The sequence below is a fragment of the Gracilinanus agilis genome, chromosome 3 (genome assembly GCF_016433145.1).
Source record: "Gracilinanus agilis isolate LMUSP501 chromosome 3, AgileGrace, whole genome shotgun sequence".
Taxonomy (NCBI): domain Eukaryota; kingdom Metazoa; phylum Chordata; class Mammalia; order Didelphimorphia; family Didelphidae; genus Gracilinanus; species Gracilinanus agilis.
The window spans coordinates 195,740,748-195,764,663 of record NC_058132.1 but is presented as its reverse complement, the minus strand read 5'-3'; the positions used below and the strand labels follow the sequence as shown (position 1 = coordinate 195,764,663).

At 37.8% G+C, this 23,916-nt stretch overlaps 1 protein-coding gene across 1 annotated transcript in view; it reads right to left on the bottom strand.

Annotated features, from left to right (window-relative positions):
- The window catches only part of NCAM1 (neural cell adhesion molecule 1), a 90,392-nt gene that overhangs the window by 24,455 nt on the left and 42,021 nt on the right, over nt 1-23,916 (bottom strand). The window contains exons 13-17 of the mRNA XM_044669023.1: nt 23,189-23,381; nt 21,916-21,930; nt 16,485-16,532; nt 14,858-14,899; nt 12,359-12,361 (exon numbers count right to left, since the gene is read on the bottom strand). Coding sequence (XP_044524958.1) covers nt 12,359-12,361; nt 14,858-14,899; nt 16,485-16,532; nt 21,916-21,930; nt 23,189-23,381 — 301 coding nt within the window. The remainder of the gene's footprint in view (nt 1-12,358; nt 12,362-14,857; nt 14,900-16,484; nt 16,533-21,915; nt 21,931-23,188; nt 23,382-23,916) is intronic.

The following is a 23,916-nucleotide window of genomic DNA, read 5'->3' as shown; positions in this document are numbered from 1 at the left end:
TGGTGTCTCATTTTTAAGTGCTTATCATTAATGTCATTTGCCTTGTAAGGTTTGAGGGGGAAATACATTTGTCTTCTGCCTTTCTAAACAGAAAAATCAATGTGAATCTTTATTTGTAGTTAAAAGCTCAATCCGTAGCCCTGTGAATCCAAGGTCTAGAAGAAAGATAAGCTTGTGTGTAACAAATAAGAGGCTAAAGAATTACTTCAGTGGATTTTTCTTGTTGTTAAGATGTTAGTTGAGTTGAATAGAAACTATTTGATTAGTGAATACTGAAAGAAATGAGGCAAACTAGCATCTGATGAAAGGTATGAAAACCAAGATTTGAAGCACCCATGAACTTTTTGTGTCTTCCCAAGGAAAGTCATTGTCTTGCCCTTTATTCTCTGTCATTAAAGCACTGATGGATTTTGCACAAAGTGGATATCTTTCATGCAAGGGTATAACCATAAAAAATGAAGAGAAGTGCAAAGGACTAGTTGACATAATATTAAGCCTTCCTAAGATGTGTCTTCTGTTCCCTATGCATGAAGTGACTCTTGGGCAGAGACATCGCAAAAATGATTCAACCACTTTTAGCATCTCAAAAGGATGGTTTTTATGTTTGTTTTCACAATCTTTCTTTGCAATACCCTTTACTCTCCCTTTAGGCATATGGGAAGGAAGTGAAAGAGAAGAATACATTGGAGAAGAGAAATAAAAGAGAGATCAGGGAAGAAAACACAATTTAGAAGTCTGAGAAATGAGATTCTTTGGAAAAGGCAATGTGAATAGTTTGAAATTTTCTTAATGGAAGCAGAATTTAAGAATTAAGTGAAAAGTAGAATGGGTCTTAGACAAAAGAAGAAAATAACTATGCTATATTTCATCCACTATCTAGAAAACAGCCACAGCTTTCTAGGGGAAAATATCAACCCGCTGGCTAATTGAGTCAAATTTTTAAGACTGTTGGGTTCTATGACATACTTCAGTTATATCTACACTGTTAACAAAAATGTGAAAAAGTACCTTCTAGAAATATAATGGGAGGGCAGTGTAGACATACACATTTTGCACATACTAGAAGTGCAAAGAGTACAAAGTTGAGATCTGAAAGTCTTTTTGTTTTCTTACAGAATGGAAATGAATCATTCATCAATTCTCTTACACTCAAAATCTCAACACTGACCATAAAGAAGAGCTTCTTTGTTATAGGGGGAAGACATTTTTATCAGATGACATCTGTGTTCCCTCATGATACACATCAAGTAGGCCAACATTCAAGAGTTTCTTCAATTCTGCACTGATAAGGTATACCAGATTAATCCATGGAGGCTATTCTTGTTACTTCTCCCTTTATTTTTCTAAATTTACATTAAAAGTTCAAGGGCTCCAAGGTTGTTAAATCAATAATTGACAAGAAATCTAACATTTTGAGCTAGAACTAATATGTCTACTTGGGAAGGGCCTTTCTTTTCTATAGATACTTCTATTTTTGCCTGCTGGAGGATACATAAACAGATCTTAATTTATGATCCTTTACCTTCTGTGATTTACACTTACAATGTGCTGCCAATTACATCCAAGTTACTACTCAATCCAGTGAGAAGGCAGTAAAAAAAATAAATCACTCGGGCAAAAAGACCACTGTCTTGATCTGTAATCCTGTTTCCCATAGGGAAATCAACAATGAATTAAAAAAAAAATAAGACATACGAATACCCCTGGACTGATTCTTCTATCAAGCTATCAAGTGGCCTTAAGCCTTTCCCAAAGTTTCCTCAAAGATGAATGTGAAAAATTTCCTCCAAAGCCCTTGATGAAAGAAATGTTCTTTCACCTTTGCTTGTTGCAACAAAAATAAAGCAAGAATAAAATAAGGTAAAATCTTTATGAAGTATATTGATTCTATATAAGGGCAATATAATTCTATGTAACCAATTATTTTATTACTATTTAAATGATTTTACCCAATTTAGAAAATTGTGCACACTAAATAAATATTGGTCAAGACTCAGCTCGAATACAAGTGGAATGCAAGTTCCTTAAGGGCAGGGACAATTCCCATCCCTGTCTTTGCATCACCAGTGTATGGCACACGTTAGATACTTAATATAATGCTTATTGAATTTCATTGATTTTGCTATCACTTCTGTAAAAAAAATTGAGCACTACATCAACTGATAATAGTAATTTTTATATACATATGTGCATATTTTATATATAATGAAAATTATAGTAATTATGGTCATTTATAGTAATGAGGAAATCATATTATGCCTGTTTTAACTTTGTCTTTTCCATGCATGTAGACCTGTTTTTAAGAGCAAAGTATGCCCGTATTAAGGTTTGAGAGATGGGGTGAAACAAACTTTGTTAGGTTTGCCCATCTCCAAACCTTTATTCTGACTTTTTTCCTTATATGATTATAATGGACTTTAAAATACCTCTAGGCCCATCCGTTGGGTTATAGACCAAGTTCTTATCTAAGATCTGAGGATCCGGAAAGAGCGCACATCTGAAGGTACAAGCTATGGTAAAATTTAGCCCTTACCATTCAGGAGGCAACTTACTGCTTTATTGCACACATTAGGAGAGAAAATTATTCAAAGGGTCCTGGGCTTGCCATTCTCAGTCAACTGCTCTGATTGAATTCATTATGGGTAATTTCAGCAAAACCAATATTATAATTATTTATAAATGGTGGTTTGCGATTCAGCTGCAAAAGGCAGGTTGCTCCAAGAAAACCTCCGAGGTTAATTACACCCTCTGATTTAATTTTAGCCATGAGTCATAATTTTTCCCCAAAATATTGTATGTAAAGTGTTGTACCTTAAAAATAAATGTTGTCACCAACAATTATATAGGTATCAGGCAATTTTAGTGCATTTTAGCTTAATGTAAATCATGTACTCAAGGCAAAAAATATACAACAACCAACAGTGGTTAGAGGCAGGAATAACTGAAGGTAGGTCCTATCCAATTTTCTCTATAAATCATGATCTGGATTGACATTATTTGTTCTCTAGGGGCTTAGGGTTTTCTTTCTCAATCATGTGCTTCTGCTGCTTAACTAATCAACGGGGAAACTTGTAGTAAAAAAAATAAGAGTACCCTTTCTCTTGTTTCTGTTCACTGAGGCCATAGCATCTAAAAATTATGAAACATTTGGAATCTTTAATAAAAATTCCAAAATGAATAGAAGTATCTGTATGGTTCATGAAAATTTAAGGAGAAATATTCAAAATTCTGGAAAAATGCCAAGTACCAATAGCTAACTCTTCTTTTTAAAAAACCTTTACCTTCCATCTTAGAATCAATACTGTGTATTGGTTCCAAGGCAGAAAAGCAATAAGGGCTAGGCAATGGGAGTTGAGTGACTTGCCCAGGATCACCCAGTCAGGAAGTATCTGCGCTCAAATTTGAATCCAGGACCTCTCATCTCTAGGTCTGGCTCTCAATCCACTGAGTCACCTAGCTGTACCCTAGCTGCCCGTAACTAACCCATCTTAATGAAGTTTCCCCAATGTATCCAAGGACAATCTTTGTCCCTCTTGCTCCATTTTATGTATATTTATATATTTTTGCTCTTTTATGTTTTTTGTTGTTTCTGAAGTTTTTTTTTTCTCTTGAAGCTGTTAGGTAGGATTTCAGCTTCTGCTGGACCTTTTCTGACTCTCTGGTTACTGCTTAAAATGACAATGCGGAGGTTCTCTTCTAGTAGACCAAATGTGATGTAAAGATGTGGATAGGACCTATAACATCTATGTTTTCCTTTTGAAAATTTATTATGAAACAGATGATCTATATTTAAAATCTCATTCCTTTTATTTAGCTGAAACAACCACTTTTTGTAGATTACTTGAGAGCAGTTTGGACCTTGTGTATAAATATGTATATACACATATATGTTTACAATACAAATCATTAATGATGTATGTATGTATATGTATATATACATATACATACATACATCATTAAAAAGGTCAATTTGGTTTCTCGAGGGTAAAATGCCATTCTCTTTTTAAAGGTATTATATCAAGAATCTTCAATTCCATCCATGGAAATTCCCAGAAAGGGTAAGTGATTTATCTACAGTTATACAGCTACTAAAATGTAGGTTTTGGATCCAGGTCTTTTTTGCCTGGAGGTCAAGCATTGTACCACTCTACCATGTTGTTTCACATTTTCCACATTTATTACCTTTCCCAATTTCCTCCCAGACCCAAAAGATGGATGGTCCTCACATGGGCCACTAACCTTTGCATATGCCACAGGTTTTGAGATTCAGTTCGCAAATCTCCCATCCTGACCCCTTGCTCTTTGTGTCAGACTTAACATTACATTTTAATATCTTCCACTTAATTCTAATTCTTGGTCTCACAAAAAATTTTCCAACATCTCCATACAAGCTTTTGCTTTAGGTATCTTGGGGATCAATTCGAAAGAGCATAGGCTTACATAATCTAATGTTAAAAATGAAGCAATCATTTTTTATTTGTCTTCCAAATCAGATCTCTATGGTTTCATTCTTACCAATTGCCATGGATCTTGGCAACTCATCTCTTAATTATTTATTTTTATAGGAGGCCAGAGCCTAAATCAGAAAGTATGAGATTGGCACATCCTTCCATTAAAAAACAGACAAACAACTAAGTGAGCATGCTTTTCATCTCTGTGGACAACTTATTGAAGTGGTACAATCCACAAGCTCATTTCAATGCCAAATTCTCTAGGAATTATGATGTGTGGGGGGAGAAAGGCAGCACTGAGTGCAAATTAAATGGAAACAAATGAACTCCGACAGACAGAACCGCAAAACACCAATTCTCTTCTCCTGGGTGTCATGAAAACACCAACAGATTAATTGATCAATTATCTTTGTTTCATCACCCTAAAAAGAAAATATGACCAGGAAGGTATGGCTTGTGGTTGTGGGGCTCATCCAAGTCGAGGAAGCTTTGACAGAAATAATGTCTATCCACCAACAATTAGCTCAGCTTCTGCTACTGAGCCAAGTTGTCTCATAAGGAAGATTTGTGCACATTTTCAACACAGTTTCATGGAACTTAGATTAGTTCTTAAGAACTATAAGGCTCATGGGAAGCTAATTTTTAGTTTTTATATTGAAGACCCCAGGGAAACTAGTAGAGTTTCCAAAAGCAGCAAACAGCCTTCTACCCCGGCCCCCAGCATTCAGGATTTCTATTGCTGCTTTCCTAATGTTCCCTCAGATTAAACTTCCTACTGACCTAGCAACCACTATTAGAGGGGTCCCTAGAAATGAAGACAATCATAACATAAGCCCTGGTGAAAAACATGTTGACCTGTCAGAGACTGTTGCAATCCAGACACACAGCTGTAAAGGGAAAAAAAAAAAGGAGGGTGGGATGGTTAGTTATGTTTCAGTCTAAGGAGGAAGATTGGGTGTTAAGGCATTTAGTCGACCAGAACCAGATTTCCTAGCAAGAGTCAGTATCAGTAGCTGAAGAGAAAAAAATCATTATGAAGGGATTGGAATGGACACATGCTCAGACATGCAGCTCACTTACAGGAAGAGTTCTGGAAATCGAGAAGGTACATTACAACTACTTGTTACACACATGCTGGGGTGAGGTGGGGAATCCCATTTACACAGAGTCCTTGGGGTGGGGGTGGGGGGCTGCTGCATGCCCAGTCATTAGGAGGAATCAGATGGCAGATCCTCAGTGCCCAGATATTTGCTTCAATTCTTGAAGAATATACGATAGCCTGAAGCGTGGGTATTCTCTGCCTGATGCGACCTGTGATCCTTTTATGCTATAATTTGGTAGATGGTCTGCATGAATCGTAGTGCCTTCTGCCCCCTGCCAAATTTATCACTCTGAGGGAAACGCTTTGGTGATAAAATCTCTGAATTTAGCTAAACTGATTCTCAGAAAATAGAAATATAGTCCGTCATCAGGCTTGCACACAAAGTCTTTCCATCTCAGCAGAACTCTGGCTTCCACAGCTTACATTCAACAGGGAGGAACTGAAGTAAGCCTTTATTGGAGGGGCAGATGGGATGTTGGGAGGAGGAATGCCCTGATAAAATAAAAGAAAATATCCCTTTTTACAGATATAGCCAATCAATTTTCTAATGCAAACTCTGTTCTTTGGTCATACATTATGCTAAAAGCTAGAATATGAGAAATCTGAAACCTTCAAAGTGCCAAACTTAAAGTATTGGGGACTAAATGACTGCCCCATTGAATATTTTGTTAGATTTTAAATTCTGTGAGAGTAGGAAAAAGAGCACTGCCCCTGGAGTCAGGAAGACCTGAATTCAAATCCAGCCTCAAGCATTTCTGAACTGTGTGATCTTGGGCAAATCACTTAACCTCTATCTTCCTCAGTTTCCTCAACTGTAAAATGAAGGTAATGATAGCATCTCACAAAGGTTGTTGGGTGGATAAAATGAGATACTATTTATAAAGCACTTAGTAAAATGTCTGATACATAGTAAGTGCTACATAAATGCTAGATACTGTTAATTATTTTTGTCTTTTACCCAGAGCTTAGCACAATGTTTAGTAAGAAGTAGGCATTTAATACAGGCTTGTTGAATGAATTTATTTTCTATTTTAAATTTCTTTTTTGCACTGTTAAGGCCAGCAAATTTATTTGTTCATTCTTGGTTCAAGTCCTGCCTTTGATATATTGGATGGGTAACCCCTGTTCATACCCCTTGTCATTCACCTTCTTTGTCTTTGAGGAATTCTCAAGACTAAGTTTTAAAAACCTTCCTTCCTCACCTAGAAGTTGCCTATATCAATGAAATTACAGGTCTGTGCTCTTTTTATGTCCCCTTTTTTTCAATCATTCATTCATTCATTCAACCTATGTTTCTTCAGCACCACAGGGAAAGAGGACATTAGTACTTGCTGAAGGGTACAATGTATTTTGAAAAGAAAGATTATTTTTGGATAGATTTAGGTAAAACATTTCCTAAATCTTCATCAGGGCTTACCTGGGAAAAATTACTAGATTTACTAAAGTTTGTTTTTCCTCCTCTATAATTTCTATTTCCTTCCTTCTCAAATTTTCCAAAAATTTATTATTAAAAGCCATCTCACTTCTTCGAAACTAAACTAAATTTCAGATAACTGTTATAATCCTTTAGTTTAGTTGATACCCTAAATTTCAATCAGGGACCTTCCAAAATTTTCCTCTATATACTTTGGGGCACATTCCCAACTCTTTCTCTCTAAATCCTTGCCTTTCATCTTGGAATCAATACTGTATATTGGTTCCAAGACAGAAGAGTGGTAAGGGATAGGCAATGGGGGTTAAGTGACTTTCCCAGGGTCACACAGTGGGGAAGTGCCTGAGGCCAGATTTGAAGCTAGGACTTCCCATCTCTAGGCCTGACTCTCAATCCACTAAGCTACCCAGCTGCCAACTCTATCTCTTAAAGCAGATGATTTTGCTCCCAATAGACTGACCTTGTCACTATGGCTCCCTATTGCCTCTAGAATAAAATAAAAATTCTCAGCCCTTTACAACTTGATTCCAACCTAACGTTTCTAGGCTTATTTTACATTAACTTCCCTTCATATACCCCTCAAATAGAATATTCGCTGTTCCTGAACTCAATATTTTGTTTCTCACCTCTTTGCATAGGTTGTTTTCCAAGACTGCATTCCTTTCTCTCAAAATTCTTATATTCCTTCAAGGCTGGCATAAATGGAGTCTCCTTCAAGAAACGTATCCTGTCTCTTTTATTCTTATTGCCTGTTCTCTCCTATTTATCTTGGCATCTACCTCAGCTCTAACACAGTATATTACATGTAGCTTCCTAAATGAATGAATACCACCCTCTGGAGATAGTTGAAAAGATGACTGTTCTCTCAAGGACAAGAATATGATCTGATGAGGACCAGGTAATTGAAGCTCTCAGTTTTTCTACGGAGCTCACTATGGTTTTTAAGGTATTGGTTAAATTTTTATAGATGGCTAATGCCAACTCTATTTCATGTTTCCAGGGTAACTGCAATAGCACTTGCCAAGCTTCCAAAATCTAGAATAGATCTCTCTTTAGGCACGCTAGTATATATATTTCTGCAACTTCCTTTGCTTTTTTGCTGAATGATAGAACTATACTGAAATAACAAAGGGGAAAAATTATGAATGACTTGCAGTGTCTATTACTTAATAGGAAGCTTCTGGTAATGACTAGTACTCAAGGAAAAGGTTTAAGGCTGTTCACTGAGTAAACCAGTTAGTAGATAGAGGTGAACATAGGAGCCTAGGGAACTTCTGTTATACCCAATGACCAGTTTGTGGGTTGAGAGCTATTGCAAAAGGTTGTGGAGCAAGACTATAAAACTAAAGTTGTGTGATTTCAGAATTTTGCAAATCTTAGGTTTATGATATTTATAATCTACAATGATTTCACAGGTAAATCATATATGTCAGTGCAGAAAAGAATTCTTTCAAGAGTTCAAAAAGATATTGGTTTAAATCCAATGGGATGTCCTCGTTACTGTTTGTGGGTTAACATTTTTATTTCTAAATACAATATAAATATCAAAGATCTCTATAGGAAATAAGATCAGTACTTATTCAAGTCTACCCATATTCAGGAATCTTGTAAATGGGATCAAATTAGGGCAAAGTCTGCCACTATTTGGACAGTACATTCACTATGCCTACAAAGCTGAAGCCATCACAGAAGAAAATACAATGGAAAGCTCTGCCACACACAGGGAATACAAAACACACACACAAAAACAGGAACAAAGAACATGCAAGACATGATATCCATGCTTTTGTTCCTTATAGATGTCGCCCAATCAGCTCTCAGAGAAGTGAGGTCAAATAGGGACCACTTTCATGCATGCATTGATGCTGAAGGTTATTTGTGTTAGTTTTCTTTTGGTAACACACCCAAGCAACTTGCTTTCCAAGTTGCAATTCAAGGCAAAGACTCTGTAGACACAGAGAGGGATGGAAGCACCTATGGACTTTCAGGGCAGGGATGAAATTGGCATATAACAGGGGAAGCAATGGGGAGAGACTTTCTTCTTTCTTTGGAGTATATACTGAAAATGTTCAATAAGGCTGCTATAGTAACAATATAAACTAGACATTTTGTTGCTGCTTTCAGAAGCTTAATCAGGCTGTCATTTTATTTCCTGTGATATAAGGTTAAGTAATTTATTCTTGTCTACACAGAGATCTCCACTAAGAGTAAATTGCTAAGTGATGTTTGGGTTAGGCTATTATTTTTTTCTGCATAGGAGAGTCACTTTTGAAAAGTGACACCTCAAGAAGGACAATCAAGTTGCTTTGAACTCCTTATACTTCTATTTTATGATGTTCTAGCTATTTTTAAAAAGCTAATATTCAATTCTGCATGTGTTTCATGCTTGAAAAATTCTTTCCATCTTAGACAAATTCCCCTTTTGGATCAGGAGAAATAAGGTCCCTCAGAAGGCATTGAGTCTAACCTTTTAATTTATACTCGAGGAAACCTAGAGGTAACATGACTTTCCTACAGTCATGGATATAACAGGATTGGAACCCAAATCCAATGCTCTTTTCATTATTGTGCTGCTATTCCCTTAAATTTTCTTCTGATAAGAAGTTGCTTTTTAATTTTCAGAAAAAATGCATATAGTTTTAAAGACCAGATCTTTAGTGCTTCTAGTCAAAAACAATGATGATGATGATGACAATAACAACAATATTATGGATATGAAACCAGGTAGTGAAAATAGAGGTTTTTACTATGTACCTGGAAATGCTTGTTGACTGATTGACTTGGTGGAGATAATTTTATTCTAGAGAAAGAGTCACTCAAGTTTGGGTTCTAGCTTGTGATTTACATTTGCCCTATTATGGGCAAAAGTTTATGTTATCTAAATTCACTGGAGCAGCCAAAGTTAGCCAAGGCATCAAACTATTTTTTATCATGTCAGCAAGGAGAAATTCTGAATTCTGCATGCAAATCGAGGACAAGGATGATGCCATCTTTAGGGAATTTGAGAAAGTGACCATCCACAGGTCCCCTTGGTTAGGGTCCGGTCCCAGGTTTATATTCCACGAATCAGAACAAAGAATTTTACCTTCTGTTCACCACCGTGGACGACATCGTCAGCACCATGCAAGCCACATGACAAAGTCACATGATACGCACGTACATGATTTGGTTGAAAGGAAAGTAGAGGAGGTCACATGGAAAATACAAAAAAATTAAAAAACTGATGTAAACAATGGGCAGGGAAAAATCAACCACAAAAATCACACACTGAATAAAAGGGAAACCAAATTAAATCAGCAGCATATATCATATACATCCAGAAAGACAGTAAAAATTGCCTGGAAAGAGAAGAAAATTGTAAAACTATGGAAAGTGTTAACAGTTAAGGACATCATTAGGGGTTAGGCACAGCTGCAACACTGCTTATGGACGCCACATCGAGGAGGAGCGAGGGAACTTTTATTGGGATGGAGAAGTGTGTTTCCACCAAGGGCACTGATGTCAAGAGGCATTCCGGGAGACTGTTAAAGGAAAAGAGAGAAGCAAGACATTATTCAGAGATTTCAGCAACATCCTCAACATCCTGGAGAAGAAATGGTCATTGGGACTGTCCATTATTCATCAGTTGGGGAGGGGGAGAAACCTCAAAACCTTTTAGGAGGTGGCTTATATTTCTCAACTCAAGTGAAGGAGAATAAGAAAGAAGAAAGTTTAATTTTACCTTGGTGATAATGAATGGCATGGTTGAGAACCAGGAACAGGCCTGAAGGAGTGGAAAGCTTTGCTTAGAATTCTCAATGGCTTTTGAAGTGTGCCTTATCTATTCTTTGCTCCCAAGGTGTTGAATGGGACTTGCTCCATGAGCTTTTTAGGTTACTACCCAGGATCATAGAACAGTGTTAGATTATAGGCTCTAAGGCTGGAAGGGACCTCAGAGTCTATCTGATCTATTTCTCTCCCTCATTTTATAGTTAAGGAAACTGTGGAAAGTGATTTGTTCCAAGTCATATGGATAATAATCAGTCAGAGATAGGATTTGAACCCAGCTCATCTGGTTCAGTCATCTGAATGAGCTAGTATTCTTTTCACAGTATTATAGAAAGTCAATGCACCAGAAACACATGACTAAATGGATTAGGTTTTTACTGATGAGTAAAAGCCTTTTAAATCTTTGTTTCATGTCAGATTTCTTCCCCCTTTTTATTATCCAAATAGCTTTATTGCCAATGCCTTTCTTTGTATCTCTAGTGCTTAATATAGTGTCCGGCATACAAAAAAAGTGTTTAATAAATCATTGTTGACTGATCCTTTTCACCTTTTCATCTCCTCTGAAAAGTTGTCTATTTGTTTCCTTTGTATTTATACTTCCTTTTATTCTAGCAATCACTAATCACAACCATCCTTCCATACTTTTCTTTTAATAAAACAATTTTGCAACCAACTCCTCTGTATACTGACAACCAATAAATGCCTTTCTCCCTCATCATCTTAAGATTCTAGATGTCGAGACCCACATTAGAGACAAAGTGAACTGGAAAGAAGGGAATGGGTTCTTCCTCAAGGGCTGAAACTACAGCTTCTGTCAACACTCACTGTGGAGGGCTAGGACAAAAATGCATTGTTCTCATCTATCCCATACAGCAAAAATCTTACCCTCGAGCCCAAATGAGTTGGCTGAGAATTTGTTATTTAAACAAATACATGGGACTGCAGATAAAACGTTTTATATATGTTTTTAGATGAATGACTATGTTGTCAAGTTCCCAGTTCAATATTTACAATATGGAGGATGAAGGGAATGGATAGTTGCCCTTGGCTGAATTTATTCTAATGCCAATTTGTTCTATTTATGTAGTGAACTTGATATTTCAAAACAAATTTCAGGCCTCAATCCCTGTTAGGTTATGGGCAGTTTTTTTATTGTTTTGTTGTTTTGTAACGTGATGGCCATGGAAGAGGAAATGTCCAACTGGGAGGGTGTAGGTAGTCTAGGTTCATATGGGCTTCTGGGTAAGTAGTGTTCTACCATCTTTACTTATGTCAAAGAAGGAGATTTGACCAATGACGTCGGCATAGTAACCAAAATTTCCACCCCCCAAATCAGAGTACACGGTCTAATAAAGGTATTCCTTTGGAATAGCCTCCTTAAAGTGCTTGCTCTTCATTTTGAAATCAGGACTTTCTTGGGAAGTTCAGTTTGTATGTATCTATCCACAGCTCCAGTGTTCTGTAACTCTGAGGATCTCTGAGCAAAAGGTGCTAATTCTTTTTGTTCCTTAGTTCTCAGGAGCCAGGGCTTATTAGTATACACAGCAAGATGGTCTTGAAAATTTAAATCACATAAGGAAGCTAGAGAGGGCCACGCCAAATGACCTTCTCCCTTTCCTTTCATTTGAGTCACTTGGTTCCTTACTAATTAGAAGAGGTGTCAAAGAACAAACAAAAAGAAATAGAAAATAGCTTATTTATACTCAAATTCCAATTCTCCTTTGTTTGCCCATAGGTGTTTTTCACTTCATTCCACAATACCTCCCAGTTTGTTTGTTTGAATTTGTCTTCGTGTGAGAGGCTATGATCATGTGAAGCTGAGACTCCGTGACCCCTTTTTTTTTCAGGACAATTTCTACCAGGAGTTACAATTCTGAGGGTCAAGTCACTATAAAAATAAAAATGAAGGGGAGTCATATTCACACAAGGTCTTTTAAATTTCTTTCTCTTTTGATGCTACAAATATTTATCTCATCTTAGTGAAGAAAAGGATGATTTGAACCTCCCTCCCTGCGAAAAAGCAGAAAAGTAACAAATGAAATTGATGCATTCCTAAGAGGAAAATCTGGGTTTATTCCTTTACCTCTGAGGAGAAAACATTTAACCTGAAATGATTCAGTATGTAATATGTAAAACATCTAGTACAAATTCAAGTATATCATATTGAATTCTATTACTTGATGACTGACACACACATTATACTCAAATTGGAAAAGGTCAGAAACAAAATGCTTTGCTGTAAGAAATGAAGGCGCTGTTAGTTGTGCTCTTTATCCAAATGCAAAAAGCCACAGTTTGAATTTAGCACACATATAAATACACACACACACACACACACACACTCAGTGCTACTCTCTGCTCTGCTCTCTAGCAAAATGAAACACTTCTACTTCAAAAGCATCAGGAATTAAAATTCTGTGTGGTGCACACACAGAGAGAATGCTGAGAAAGGAGGCTGTAAGCTGTGTTCTTGAGTAGAAAAGGAACGATTTCATGCAACACATCAAACCACAGAAGTCTTCTTACTCTCTGTTCATACGGAATAGAAATCTCGAGGGTGAGGAGAAGGGTGGTGGAAGGATGCATGCTTTACATCTTTGATTTTTTTTTGATTTTTCACACTCAAGCATAAAATATACCATCGTGTAAGGGATAACATAGTGTAATTTCACTCCACACTCACAGTTACTTTTTTAAAAAACACATATCCGCTATTTTCCTCCTCTTTTATTCACGGTAGTCCACACCCATGCTGTGCTATCAGGGAACCTAGGCCCTCAGCATCCAAAATCATTTTACCACGTCGTTATGAATAAATATGAGCTTGTGGCCAGTCAGCCTTAGCCCCGACTAAAACCTCCCCTTAAAGTTAAGTGATGTGTTCTGTGTATGCAGATACAAAAAGGATCTATGACATATTCTTGTACTCAGATAAATTAAGATCCATCCATAACTTAGTAACTAATCTCTAAGGGAGTTTCTTTAAAGACATAGTGACTTGCTGGAGGTCACTCAGCTGCTGAATATCAGGCTGGATTTGAAACTCTGTCATCTTAACTCCAACTCCAGAACTCAATATACTATGTAAAAATGTTTCTATAATTCGCCTACATTGTTTATGTACACATGATAATTATATATACTTGATGATAATGTATACATTATGATGATGATAACGATGGCAGAAAAGACTGTATTATATTAAAAACTGTAGTTTTTAATATAAATATAAGTAAATTTTCTTGTCCTCTGGACCTGCAAGTAGCTCATAACAAATAAGAGCCCAGGCTATTGGCTTCTCTTTCAAAAAATTATTTATCTTTTTAAAATATTTACTTTCTGTCCCAGTATTAACTCTAAGACAGAAGGGCAAGGATTAGGCAATGGGGGTTAAGTGACTTTCCAAGGGTCACACAGCTAGGAAATGTCTAAGGCCATATTTGAACCCAGGTCCTCCTGACTCCAGGCTTGGCGCTCTATCCACTGTGTTACCTAGCTGCCCCTCTATATTCTTTCTTGATGGCATGTAATAGGAATGGTTGAGAGGAGATGAATGTGAGGTTCTTTCCAGGCTTTGCTTATATGCCCTGGCCATCAAAGTATGTTTTCAGAAAACAGCTATACCTCACTGTGCTCCGATTTTCCTGGCCCTTTTCATAAGATGTCATTTCTCCCTGATCCTTCCTTCACTCTCTCCCTGACCAGCTCTCCTTCATGACAATTTTTTTTTTTTTGGCATTCGTGTTGAGTAAATTGAGGAGTCAGCACCCCAGGAGATGCTCTTCCTTTATCACATCCCTTCTCTTGGTCCCTTTCTCTGTTCAGCCTGACAGTAAGTGGGGACTTGCCATTTGCTATGCAGCATAGCCTTGTAATGATCAATCCAGGTGTTCCTTGCTTAAGGAGTGTTTGCCCCCTTGACAAAGGAGGGAGAGCGGCATGCTTACACAACCATGCCAGGCTTAGTCTTCATGCAGTTACAACTTGCTGCTTAATGAATGAGTAAATCACAGGGAGGAGGGCTTCATTGCCTTAAACTGAAGTCTGCTCTCTGTCAAGTGACACTCAGAGGCCTGGTTGAGAGCAGCTTCTTTCCGTACTCACTAGTTGGTTCTGTGGCTGGAAGGGCAGGAGAAGGCCAGGTTGCTATGGGAACATGAAGGACAGATAGGACAAAGAAAGGTGAGGCAAAGCATGGGGATAAATTATAGATTAAAAAAATATGTATCTACAGAGATAAATGTTTAAAAGCATTGTAATGAAGTGAAGGTAACAACAATTAAAGAGAAATTTTCTTCTTCCCCTAGGGAAGGATTTGTAAATATATTAAATAAATATACATATATTAAATCATAAATATACACACATTAAATCATAAATATATTAAAAAATAAATTATAAAATATAAATATAATTATAAATATATTAAATGAGGATTTTAAAATGGAAATAATTTAGATATCTTGATGAAAAGGGCTGAAACTGATAGAAAGAAAATGTGAGGTGATGGGAATGGTCCTAGGCCGATGTAAGAAAGGAGGAGGGATTCCAAAATGGGTCTCTTTTGTCTCTCTGTGCTGGAGCCCTCATGTAGCAGCAAGGCTTCATCCCTATGGTAGAGCAGCCTAGCTCTATTAAAGTGGCATCACCTTCTGTAATTTTCTGTCAGGACACCACCAATATTTTGTACCTACTCTGTCTGCTAACATCTGCTTTTGCCTATGTTAACATTATGGAAACCACAGTGGTTGGGGCTCTAAAGCTAGCAAAGCAGGGCACTCTGGATCCATGTGCTTTTAAGAATATTTCAAGGAAAGCCCCCACAACCATAAAATGCAGTGGGATCAGAGATAGGCAAGGCTCAGCTAGTCTGACTAGGAAATACTAGTGACAGGTTTGTTGGCACTTGGTTCAGGGCAGGCAAAATGGAATTTGACAATTTTAGACTCAGTCCTGACCACCACAGAATAACTCAGGAAAGAATATGTTAACACCCATTTTAAAGAAGGGGAAATGGAAGCACCCATAAAGGAGCAAAGGTGACTTGTTTCTAAATAAACTTATTGCTAGGCACAATGATGTTCAAACACTAGGCCAGATTTTCTTCTTCTGTTCCGTTGACACAAACATTGAGAATAATGCATTTATGGGAAGACAAAACTCATTTGACTCATTGTCTATTTTAAGTTCTAAATTCAACTGGTTAATTAAAATATTAATTAAAATTTAAAATTAAATGATTTAAAATTTTAAAAATTAAACTTAAAATAAAATAATTAAAAAATAAAATATAAAAAAAGCCATTTCCTAAATGATTTATTTTCCTGTCCTTGCCCTTACACCTCAGTACACACATTATTCTTGACTATTTGGGGGGGAGTAAGTCAAGTTTCTTCTCCAAATGTCCGTTGTGGCCCTACTCCACTAAAGATATGCTAGATATTGCAATATGATGGTGGTATCAGAAACAGTGACCTGCAGGGGCTTCCTGCACAGAGCAATGCATTTTAACTGCTCCCTTCCTGGGAAAGCTCATTTCCCACGAATCCGAGAGGCCTGATTCCTCTTTGTCAGGGGGTTTGCTTCCCTCAAGCCCAACTTATGGTATCTACTATCCAGATACCAACTGAGTTTAATCATCACCTGGCTAAGGAGATACCATTAGGCAGACTGCACTGCAGCTGGTGGAAAGCAACATGCAGAGAGATGGATGGGGGAAAATGATACTCACTGTCTGAGGCAGACAATGCAGTATGGAAGGAAGGACTAGCAGGAACCACTAAAAAAAGAAAGATGAAGTAAAAGAGGGAAGACATTTGACCAAAGCACACAGTTATAGAATGGGAACCAGAAAAGCAAAATCCAGGGATGTCCGTATGAGAGCAGTTGTGCAGGAAAACAATGCTAGTTAAAAACAAAACAAAACAAAAAACAGTGAGGGCTATTACAGTCTTACTATCTTCAAACCAGAAAATCATGAAAGTGCCAAATCCTGTCACTTGGGTAAGAGGTTTCATTTGGGAACATCTGCTGAGGTCATAAGAATTCCCCTAAACAAGGAACCAATTCCATAGGAGCAGCTGTCATTATAACAAAATTGGGGGTGGGGAGTAGTACAGAAGATTACTTAGAATTCAGTCTAGGAGAGATAGGGTTAAGGGTCAAGTACTTTAAATGTGTTTGGTTCCTTGTTTGGGGTCAAGTGTTACATTCCCCCTGAAAAGAATTATAAGTTGCCTTCCTTTACATTCAAAGAATCTCCAGATATGACATATGTAAAAGTTAAATTATTTAATTTTTTATTACTATTGAATGGATTTTTTTTTAAATAAAACCCTTACCTTCTGTCTTGGAGTCAATACTGTGTATTGGCTCCAAGGCAGAAGAGAGGTAAGGGTAGGCAATGGGGGTCAAGTGACTTGCTCAGGGTCACACAGCTGGGAAGTGTCTGAAGCCAGATTTGAACCTAGGACCTCCTGTCTCTAGGCCTGGCTCTCAAGCCACTGAGCTACCCAGCTGCCCCCAATTGAATGGATTTTTGATTGGAATTACTTACAGTTTGGACTATTGAGGTAAACTCCAAATAGCTCTACCTTCCCTTCCTCTTGAAAAAAAAAATCCCCTGGGACATTTGTATACTTGGATGGATAGCCATGTGGTATATGACCAGTGATCTGAAACATGCTTCCCTAAACTTTCCCATAGAGAAAGGAGGGAGGAAAGACAATCTTGGCTTCTTTTTATGGCTTGAGCAATAGCTTGAAGTTCAGAAGCCTACACATTGCAATGCTGAATATGTAAAGCATGTCCCACAAAATAACAAATCACAGTGCTCCCTTTGAGAACTGGGTTTCAACTTGGACCAGGTAGAGAGGAAAGACCATTAACATATAACCAACACATCCCACTGCCTTGATTAGATCAAGAAACTCATGATTTGGTCTTCATTGTGCCTCTGGAGTGGCGCACCTCAACCATGAAATTAAAAATCCACTCAAATCAAAACAAGAAATACAATTGCCACAGTGTGGATTTTGAGATTCTGAGAACTCAGGCAAAAGTGAAAAATTTTGGCTTCAATTACTGGGATAATTGCCTAAATGCTTGACTTATGCGACGTGCTAGATTTTTATGAGTATTTACCATAACATCCTGCTCTGCATTTTGCTCTTATTTGAAACCATGCAATCTTGAAGGAACCATGCAAAAACAAAACCCTAAATCACAGAGTCATCCTGGATCTCCATCTTCATTATAGGAAGCCATTTTTCCTGTTTTGTTTCTTGGCACAGCAGCAAGTGATGAGGTAGTATCCAAGCAATTAAATTCTAAAGGTTAGTGACTCAATCACAGGGGAAGACTCTAATGACAAATTTTAACACCATCTCTTTTAGTCCTGTTTTCTCTAGCAACTTCAAAAGGCAATCAGCCCCTTCTTAATCAGGCCTGGATCATATAGTTTCCATCTAAAAAGAATCTGTTGGCACACAGACACTTGCTAAGCACAAAACACAAACACTGCTGGTCGAATGAAGCCCATTTCCAAAGCCAGTGCTTTATTTAAGTGTTTGGAATTAACTCCCCTCTGCCCCCAACCACCACCACCCTGGATTCATGAGATGCAGCCAAGGTATTACCAAACAGATAAGATATTTCTAGTAAGCTGGAATTTCAGGAGGAGGATGGGTCTTTGTTTAGATTTTTGTGGCCCCCCCTGAGCTTGATTTACAGATACCCTGCAGAACCATCACAGCTTTTTCATGGTAATGGAGCAGAAAATTATAATAGAGAAGTCCATCAAGGTCAGTCTAGAATTAGAGTTAGAGGAGACTTTAAAGGTTATCTAGTCCAGGTGATTTGCTCAGTCACACAGATGACAAATCTGGAATTCAAAACCTGGTTCCTCATAGTCAAGAAGTCATTTGTGTGAACAGGTTGGCTTATGAATGTCAAAGACATTTGAATCAGTCTTTTCTCATAAGATATATAAATGGAAAACGATCATAGATTTAGAAGTGGGGAGGACCTTAGAGGTCACAAAATCCAACTTCATTATTTTACAGATCAGGAAACTGAGGGCAGAGCAATTAAATTACTCATCCAAGGTCAGATAGCACTGGCTTATAATAGAACATCTTCCAGCCTACAGAAATCTGAGTATCTGACAGAAAATTGGGCCCTAGCCAAGATGTTAGATCTGACTTTTTCTCTAAAAGAAAAAGAGCTCCCTTATCCTGTGGCTTGGAGTCCAAAGAACTAGGCATCTGTATCTGGTTTTACTTTATCTTTTATAGGAGAGGCAGGCCAGTTCTGGGATCTGAGTTTAATGTTCTAAATTAAACCCATCAGTGAACTGGATTCTTTGTGAGCACCTCCACGGTCTTTTAAGGATGGCTTGCACACAGAATTGTGGTGACACTAACTCAGACAACCTTCTTGTTTTTCCAGGAAATTGAATTCAATCTGGTTCAGCCATATTGAACCTCATTACTCCCTCTGAGAAAGAGTATGTAGGGTTTCATTACAGCTAGGGGAAGAGTTATCCTTCTGCTTTATCCTTCTTTAGGGCAGGTATAAATGGCAGCATAATATCTCCTGGGTTAAGTTCTCTCCTAAACTGATCTCATTAGGCTTTGTGTATGAAAGGCAAGACACCTCTTTAAAGCAATCTTTAATGATAGTCCTGCTTCTCAGATATGTCTCCCTTTATTTCAATCTGCTCCTCTTCAGGCCACACCTTGCTTTGCTGAAATAAAAAAAGTCACTCTCTTATCTCTATGATTCTGACTGGTGCAATTTTCTTTTTAACTCTTTAGCCATAACTTTAAGATATGACTGAGGGAGATCCACTTTTATTACTCTGATAATGACACTGAATCTAAAAGCAATTTAATTTTGGCTGCCTCATCAATTTCAAGGTCAACATGAACTGGAAAGCTGACCCCAATATTTTCTAAATCACATTTTTGAAAATGTGAGCCATCAATGATATATTTTCATACCACTAGAAAAACTAAGAATTTAAATGTCTCCCCTTTTTTATTTTTATTTATTTTTTAAAGTTTATTTATTTAATTAATTTAGAGTATTTTCCCATGGTTACATGATTCATGTTCTTTCCCTCCCCTCCTCCCACCCCCCTCCCATAGCCAACAAGCAGGTCCACTGTGTTTTACATGTGTTGTTGATCAAGACTTATTTCCATATTATTAATATTTGTACTAGAGTGATAGTTTAGAGCAGTGATTCCCAAAGTGGGTGCTACCGCCCCCTGGTGGGTGCTGCAGCAATCCAGGGAAGCAGTGATGGCCACAGGTGCATTTATCTTTCCTATTAATTGCTATTAAAATTTTAAAAAATTAATTTCCAGGGGGCTAAGTAATATTTTTCTGGAAAGGGGGCGGTAGGCCAAAAAAGTTTGGGAACCACTGGTTTAGAGTCTACATCCCCAATCATATCCCCATAGAACCATGTAATCAAGCTCTCTCCTTTTTTTTTTTTTTTTAATTAAACAGCCTCTTAAAGTTTAGTATCTAACAGTTTCACTAACTTTCTGAGAAAATTAAAGTTTTCTTGCTAGTTTTTTGTTTAAAACTAAGTCAAAGACACAGTAAATGGTTTGGTATTGAGCCATGAACTGCTGAGCTAGTGACTCAAAAAAAAGGCCTTATCCCTTCTTTGACATATACAAGCTAACATTCAGTCAAGAGATGAAACCTGGGAATTTCATTTTAGGAATAGCCAAGTCACTCTGTCCAATTTCCCCCCACCCTTCTCTCCCTCTTTTGCTTTTCTTAGACACTAATAGACTAAAACACCAGCTTATAACTACTGTCAGCTGTCAGTCTAATCTGACATTTCTTTTTCCTCCACTCTGGCTTCTTTCATATCTCTTTGTCTTAAGAGCCAACTTTGATGAAAGAGTGAATTTAACACTTACTAGAAATCTGAGGACATCCATACTTAGCTACTAAGTTTTTGCTGTGGCTGCAATACTTTGGAATAAATTAAGGCAGACGGGTCTGAAATCTTTAGGAACACTAGCTTTAACAAGAGTAGACATCAAAGTGTTTCTTGATTAACTGTCCTTTGACAAACTACTTTTGTACTGAACTTCCTGCCTCCATTTTCTGGCATTCTGCTTCCTTAGAAAGGGCAAATCCAATCTATAAAGCAAGAGTGGTTCTTTCACACTACAGATTTCCCTCCTTAAAGTTCATATTACAATTCTGGCACCTTGAAGAATAGGATGTCTTTCTCTTTCCTTGTCACTGGGTGTGTTCTCTACTTAAATCTCATGGCATTAATATATATTTCCCATGGGTCTTAGTGCTGGCCTTTCATTCCTGGTTGACTAGTACTAGCTAGGTTGTTAATCACCGATTTAATTTACTGCACAGCCAAAAGTCCCAGAATGATCAGAAACCAAAGAATACAATCATGGGGAGCTGACAATCCAAATTCCTAAACAGCAACTTATATAATGTGCCCCAGCGCCTTGTATTCTGTGACACACCATGCCCATGAAGCCAGTGCCGTATGTAGACAATTACACCTTCACAAATCCAGCTCTTCTTCCAAATGAATTTCTGTTACTTCGAGTTGATCCTTCCTGGCTGCCACGAGATGGTCTATAGTAAATGAAGTGGCAACAAGTTCATTTCTCTCTCCTAAGAGTGAGCACGGAAATCTCACCAGATGGCTATGACCTTTGGATAACTCTAAGTGACAAATTTATTAGGACATGGCAAGGGAGAGGAAAAACCAGTGTTCTCTTTTTTGCATAATTAGCTAACATTAGGAAGGATGATGACATGTTATTTGGTTATTCCTCATATTATGAGACAGCCTTCTGCCATGCACTGCAGGTAAACAGTGATTTTTACCATAGAGGAACCGTAACGAGCAAAAAAAAAAATACACATTAAAATATCGCATGCTCTAAAATGGGAATTGTTAGCCTCCTGGTATATCCAAGACAGTCACATGAACAAGAACACAATTTCTACACTAGTGTCAGTTTTGTTAGGACCTGGACAATATGATCTACTTCAGTTCCTACAGGGCAAAAAATGAAGTTTGGAGCTAAATTAAAAACTATTACAAACATATGTTAACATAATTCTATGGAAACAGGCAGAGAGGTATGAAGAGGCACTTACGTGAAGGAGGGGTGTCTGCAATTTCCCATGGATGGAACACAGAAGAAAAGAAAAGACAAGAGACAGACCCAAGGAAAAAAAAATATAAGATGTAAAAGAGATGAATAGAATTGGCAGAGTGCATGGAGCTGGAAATCAAACTCATATATCTGTTCAGTGGAAATCCAGCTAAAGGTACAATTCCTGCAGAAAGAAGATATGGCAGGCTTTCTAATACTGTGCAGGAGTTGGAGCTGACTATTTCTGCAATCCCAGATATCAACCCAACATAATTTCTGACTTCACAGAAAAGGACCTGAAAGATTCCAGTGGGCATTCTCTAATTATAGCAGCCAGAGGGGGGTGTGTGCCTAGGAACTCTTAGACCATTCAAGAAAGGTCATATAGACAAGGAAGATTTCCAAGGCTTGGGAGACTTCTAAGACAAGGGTCTTGGTTGTGAGGAAGAGGATACTGCTCTAATAGGACATTACCATAGCAAAGTGAGAAAACATTTGGTGGCGAGGGAAGTAAAAGCATGCTGGATTTTTTTCTTTCCTTCTCTATTTCCCTTGGGGAAAGTGAGTAAAGGAACTGTTGAAAGGAAACACTGAGTGGAACCAGGAAGAATTGGCCATCAAAAACCCTGGATCAAGGCCAGATGGAAGGAATATTGAAGGAAATTAAATTCCACAATTCATGGTTGCGGATAGGAGGGGAAGACATCAAAGGGCAAGAGTGATACTTCCTTATCTTCTTATGACACTTTTTTTGGCCTTTGTTCATATATGCCTCAAGGGTATCTGTTTTTAGGGCAATTTAATATCCATGTCGTGTTTCAAAAAATCTAGAACTAATGGAGTTAGGGAGTAAAATTAATTTCTGGATAGCACTGCAATTTAACTGTGCCTAAATTTGCTCTTCAAGTTGGTAGCTATTTGAAGTGCTTGTGATATGTTAAAAATTACAACTAGCAAACCCCAGTGTGACAAACTATTTAGCTTTTTAGGTTTGTTTTACTACCACATGGCTAGATTTTCTGCCTGTCTGCCATCCTAACTAACTTTACTAGCTAATATGATAGTGTTCCCTTGAGAGAGGGAGAGAATTAAAGTAAGATGCACATCCACAATCAACATAGGCCAGAGAACTGAGAGGTGGGCCCACCAAGAAACTTAAGGAGATCTAAAAAATAAACAGCTGTGGTCTTCATGGCCAGTCAGGGTAGCTCTGTGCTCAGGAGGATAGGAAATGTGAGAGTGGGGAGGGAGGCAGAGGAGTTGGCTTTACTTACGGACTGGCTGTGTTTTGAATTCTGAGACCCCACTGATCTCCCCCAGTCCCTTTCCATTGAGGGCGGACAGTCGGACAGAATAAGTTGTCTCTGGCTTCAGGCCCATGATGGTGATGATACCTTCCACATTTGCTGTTGGGAGCAAACAAGAGAACAAAGGGAAGGAGGAAAGGATCACAAATAAGCCAAGATACTTTTAGTCAGATCATTATTGAGAAAAACAGGTTACAATATCACAAAGGAGATAATTCAGAGGAGAGTTAGAAAACCCTAACATTTTGGTTTCTTTTTTATTCCAGCCCTGAGGTCATTTCAAATATATGTTCCCTCACATAAAAAGAAAAAGGATGAGGATATCATGGGAAAACTTAACTTTCTTTTCTTTTCTCTTTATCTTCTTTCCTTTCCTTTCCTTTCCTTTCCTTTCCTTTCCTTTCCTTTCCTTTCCTTTCCTTTCCTTTCCTTTCCTTTCCTTTCCTTTCCTTTCCTTTCCTTTCCTTTCCTTTCCTTTCCTTTCCTTTCCTTTCCTTTCCTTTCCTTTCCTTTCCTTTCCTTTCCTTTCCTTTCCTTTCCTTTCCTTTCCTTTCCTTTCCTTTCCTTTCCTTTCCTTTCCTTTCCTTTCCTTTCCTTTCCTTTCCTTTCCTTTCCTTTCCTTTCCTTTCCTTTCCTTTCCTTTCCTTTCCTTTCCTTTCCTTTCCTTTCCTTTCCTTTCCTTTCCTTTCCTTTCC